Source organism: Medicago sativa, chromosome 3 (assembly GCF_051527215.1).
Source record: "Medicago sativa cultivar Bolivia chromosome 3, Bolivia_mono, whole genome shotgun sequence".
NCBI lineage: Eukaryota > Viridiplantae > Streptophyta > Magnoliopsida > Fabales > Fabaceae > Medicago > Medicago sativa.
Genome location: NC_140751.1, coordinates 55,316,412 through 55,321,490, shown reverse-complemented (window position 1 = coordinate 55,321,490; position 5,079 = coordinate 55,316,412). Strand labels below are relative to the sequence as shown.

The window sequence follows — 5,079 nt, the reverse complement described above, 5'->3', positions numbered from 1 at the left end:
AAAAGGAAAATAGAATGAAAGCGGAGGAATATTGCTTGAGGCGGAAACTAGAAATTGGTATAGGGTTTTGTGAAAATGTGAACGAATGTGGGGAAATATTAGGATTGGATGGGGGAAAATTTTGGGGTTGGGGGGGACTATTGAATTTTCGGGTAAAATCTTGTGTTAATGGTAATTTTTTATTTAGAGATAATTATTTTGGTCTTTAATTTCATTCGTCTCGTCTCGTCTCTATATTCCATCTCTTCATGCATTTAGTTTTTTTAAAAATATTATTTTAGGCTGGTCAAAGAATGATTTAGAGATGGAAAACACTTGTGATAAACATTTCCATGTTTAATGTCTCTAATTTTAGAAATTCAAATTTTGTATCAAATTGTAATATTTCGTCTCAGCTCGTGACAAATTATATTTTGTCTCTATTTCATTATTATTTAGAACTTATAGTAGTGAAATTAAAATCTTTGTAAGTACAAGAATAAAACATATTTATCCCTTATTTATTCAAAATGGTACAATTAACTATGATAATTAAAAATAAAAAAAATAAAAAAAACTAACTATGATAAGTTTGGTGTCTTTAAAAAACACATTGCTGATAAATTAAAAGAAAAATACTTTGTTAAGTCGTCAATATGAATTAATAAAATCTAACCTTAAAAAAATAATTAAAGAACGACCATAGAAATTAACAAAGCTAGTCTTCTCTTTAACTAGTGATTGTTGAATCAACTGGGAGTATTAAACTTAAACCATGGTTGAAACAATCTTTAACCTTAGTTAACAAAGTCTTTCTTTTGACAAACACTTTAAAATGAGAGAAAGTTTAAGTTGGTCACACACAAATAAAAATGACTTAGGCACGCTCACATAGATGAGACAAGTTTAAAGATAAAAGTAAAAAATGATGTGACTAATTTATTTTTCTTTTAATTCTTTCCATTTATGCATGTATGCCCAAACATTTTCACTTTGGGATTGTGAATTGGTTAAAGATTACCTCACATTGCATAGCCAATTGCCCATTCAAAGCTAAATTATTTAACTAGTTAGATGAATGATCTGAAGAGCTGGGTATCTTATCTATTCCGAATAAAAAAATATGTGTTGGTAGCTAACATCAACATGTTGTCCAAAAAAAGAAATAAATAAACTAAGATTGACATGCATTGTTTAACTACCAGTTAATTAATAAACACTAAGAACTCATATTTTGATCTTTATGCTGTCAAGGTACTCAATAAAATATTTAACAATGACAGAGGAAAATTCGAAGTCAGTGATCTTTATGCTATATAATCTTGAAGGACTAAGAGCTTTTTCCTCACCATTCATCTCACTCGCAATAATAGAAAGTTAAAATCAAAGATACAACAAAATGTGTGATAAATTGTGTGACGCTGCACTTTCCTGTGCTCGTGATCATTTGCTTCCACTAGCCCGTGATCATTTGCTTCCACTCTTGAAGGAAGCATTCAACATGATTAGGGGTGTCCCAAAAGAAATTGAAGAATTGAAAGAGGAACTAGAAAGAATTGAAGTCTTCATCAACGATGCGGATAAAAGAGCTGATGATGTAGAAGACAAGAAAATCAAAGACATGATCAAGCAGCTGATAGAAGCATCTTTCCACATGGAAGATGTCATTGATGATTATATCTTCCTTGAGGAACAACAATCTTTTGATCCTGGATGTGCTGCTGGAGCTGTTGACTTGCTGAAAACTACGAAACTTCGTCTCCAAATTGCTTATAAGATTCAGAACATCAATTCCCGAATTAAAGAAATAAAAGATTCAAGGGATAAAGATCATGGCTTCCATATCCAATCTTCCTTAGAACAAGGATCAAGTAGTTCTGCAACAGACACAAATGCCTCATTATTGCGGAACATTCGAATGGCTCCTTTGTACATAGAGGAAGCTGATGTTGTGGGCTTTGAAGAGCCCAGACGCATATTGTTTAATTGGCTGGTGGAGGAAAGAGTAGAGCGTACAGCTATCTCTATTGTAGGAATGGGAGGGCAAGGAAAAACTACTCTGGCCAAGAATGCTTTTGACAAGATCAAGGTCTTAAAACAATTTGACTATCATGTATGGATCACAGTGTCACAATCATACAATGTAAAAAAATTGTTGAGGGAAATTTTGCTCGAGATTTACAAACAACAAGGGAAAGATCCTCCTCAAAGTATACATCAAATGGAACAAAGGCTGTTAGTTGATGAAGTGAGAAAACATTTTCACCAAAAAAGGTATGTTGTCGTTTTTGACGATGTATGGTACTTACATATTTGGAATGATATTGAATATGCTATGATTAATGACTTAAATGGTTCTAAGATATTAATCACAACAAGGGACATGAATGTTGCAAATTCTTTTAAGAAATCTGCTCTTGTTGAAGTACATGAACTTAAAGGTTTAACTGAAGAAAAATCTCTAGAATTGTTCAATAAGAAGGCGTTCCATGACTTGAGTGGACGTTGTCCAGAAAATCTTAATGACATATCTTCCAAAATTGTGAAAAAATGCAAAGGGTTACCTCTAGCAATTGTAGTCATTGGTGGTCTTTTATCTTGCAAAGATAGAAATCCAGTTGAATGGTCTAAGTTTAGTGAAAATATAAATACAGACCAGTCAATGGAATATTCCGTGATAAGAAAAATTTTAGGACTTAGTTACCATGATTTGCCTTACTACCTCAAGTCATGTTTCTTGTATTTTGGATTATATCCTGAAGACTGGGATGTTCATTCAAAGACATTGACTCGTCAATGGATTGCTGAAGGGTTTGTGAAAGAAGACAGGGGAAGGACAATGGAAGAGATTGCAGAAGGATATTTAAAAGAGTTAATACATAGAAGTTTGGTGCAAGTAGATTCAATCACTATTGATGGAAGAGTAAAAAGTTGTCGTGTTCATGATCTAGTGCATGCAATGATCGTTAAAAAAGGTGAGGATTTATGTTTTGGCAAGAATATTACTGAGGACAAACAATTGTCTTTAACTGGAATGATTCGACGCCTATCAATATCACCCAATTCTGATAATCTAATGGAAGGTATTGAAACCTCACATGTTCGATCACTGCTTGTTCTCGAACCTCAAACATCACTTGAATCCTTTGTAAAGAGAATTCCTACAAAATATAGGCAGTTGAAGGTGCTTGATTTGATGTATGAGGAATCTCTTGAAGTTCCTAATGATTTGGGAAGTTTGAACCACTTGAAATATTTTGGGTTCCAGTTGAATGAATTTGCAGATGTATGTTCTAAACTTCCAAAATCCATTGGCATGCTTGTGAACCTAGAGACTTTGGATTTAAGAGAAACAGAGTTTAACAATCGTAATATGCCGAAGGAGATTTGCAAGCTTAGAAAGCTACGCCATTTTTTAGGCAATGAAATGTCTTTGATTCAGTTAAAGGATGGTATTGGAGGCATGACATCCCTACAAACTCTAAATTCGGTTTATTTAGATGATAAAGAAGATGAAAATGATAATAGAGTGGTAGAGCTAATAGAAGAGCTAGGAAAGCTAGATCAGCTAAGGGAATTGGGCTTGGATGGTGTTAGGAGTAAATATATGAGTGCTCTATCTTCCTCAATTAATAAGATGCAACAATTGGAGACACTACTGATTGCTGGAACCGATTCTGCTGACACATTCATTGATCTGGATTTGAATTCACCCCCACCTAAGCTTCAACGTGTTGTACTCAACGGGAGTTTAAAGAAGTTTCCCGAGTGGATTCCAAAACTCACAAACCTTGTTGAGCTTATCGTGAGACTTACGAAGCAACAGAATGATGCAATGAAATTACTCCAAAGTATGCCAAACTTGTTGTCCCTCGCTTTCTATTGTGGTAATTATGAAGACAAATTGGAAAGTTTACATTTTAAAGAAGGGTGGTTTAAGAATTTGAAGGAACTAACTATTTTTGAATTTGATAACTTGAGTTATATCCTTATTGACGAAGGTGCATTGGGTTCTCTGAAAAAGCTCACTTTATTATCCATCCCCCAACTGAAGATGTTACCAACTGGCATTCAACACTTACACAAGCTTGAAGTTCTTGGGCTTTATCATATGAGTGATGAACTTAAACAGAGCATTGCTCCTGATGATGAAGGAAAAGAGCATTGGATCTTCAACCAAGTGCCCTCTGTAGAAATCTTCCCAAAATGGTAAATTGGTAATATTTATTGTTTAGTCATCAAAATACAAAGGATTATGTAATTCTTAGTAAAAAAAACTAATTCTCGACTTTTGCCTCCTGTTACTTTTCTTATGAATAACTTATTATTTATTTACTTACTCTAATTTTACATATAACTTTTTCCAATCCTTATAATACGCGTTTTTTTAATGGCATCCTTACATTCAATTGTCTAATCGTTGCAGGTAATGAACTGCAGGTAATGGCCATCGGTGGATTTGAGATTCAGCATTGCTTCTTTCTGTTCCTGCTTTGGCACTTCCCTTCCTCAATAAAAAATAAAAAAATAATGTGTTATATATAGCTATTTGTCAGTTTATTCAATAAAATTGAGTTGTTTAATAAACATGTATAATATATGTTTGTGAGATCTTCTAATTGATGATTGTAAGAAATTAATATGTTGTGTGAACTTTGCTTCTTCTACTGGCCTATCTTCCTCTAGAGGTTTGGGTGTTGTTTGTATTGAGTTAAGAGTACTCTTTCTACTCTTTTCTATATATGATAACTTTGCTATTTAAAAAAGTATGCATTATTATTATTATTATTATTATTATTATTATTATTATTATTACATTGACCAGTTGTTAAAATACACCAACCTCCTGAAACCAAAAAAATAAAAAAATACAGTAACCTCCTTTCAACTTAACTCTGTTAAACCATAGTTAGAGAATTGAAGAAAAGAAACATAAATAGTGAAGTTAGTTTGAAGCTTTTATGTCAATTGCACACCAACAGACATTTGTTTTAAAAAATTTGAAGAATAGACAATTGTTAGCAAATAAATTCAATTGGAATCCAAAGAAATCATACATAATTTGCACCACCATGCATGCATCGTGCCTTTGTTTCTCTT

The 5,079-nt window shown here is 33.0% G+C and overlaps 1 protein-coding gene across 3 annotated transcripts; it reads left to right on the top strand.

The window, feature by feature from the left end:
• The first annotated feature begins 1,226 nt into the window (after positions 1–1,226).
• LOC146938469 (disease resistance protein RPM1-like) lies at positions 1,227–4,673 on the top strand. Of its 3 annotated transcripts, none has more exons than XM_085752409.1 (2): positions 1,227–4,188; positions 4,420–4,673. In XM_085752409.1, the coding sequence occupies exons 1-2, from the start codon at positions 1,379–1,381 to the stop codon at positions 4,421–4,423; spliced, it is 2,814 nt and encodes a 937-aa protein (XP_085608535.1). In that variant the 5' UTR covers positions 1,227–1,378; the 3' UTR covers positions 4,424–4,673. The 3 variants fall into 3 exon arrangements, with proteins under 3 accessions (XP_085608535.1, XP_085608533.1, XP_085608534.1); XM_085752407.1 differs by having other exon boundaries at positions 4,406–4,673; XM_085752408.1 differs by having other exon boundaries at positions 1,227–4,196; positions 4,406–4,673.
• The last annotated feature ends 406 nt before the right edge of the window (positions 4,674–5,079 follow it).

What these genes read in the sequence shown, in the direction of transcription:
- LOC146938469 (XM_085752409.1), top strand. Translation starts at nt 1,379, where the DNA reads ATGTGTGATAAATTGTGTGACGCTGCACTTTCCTGTGCTCGTGATCAT.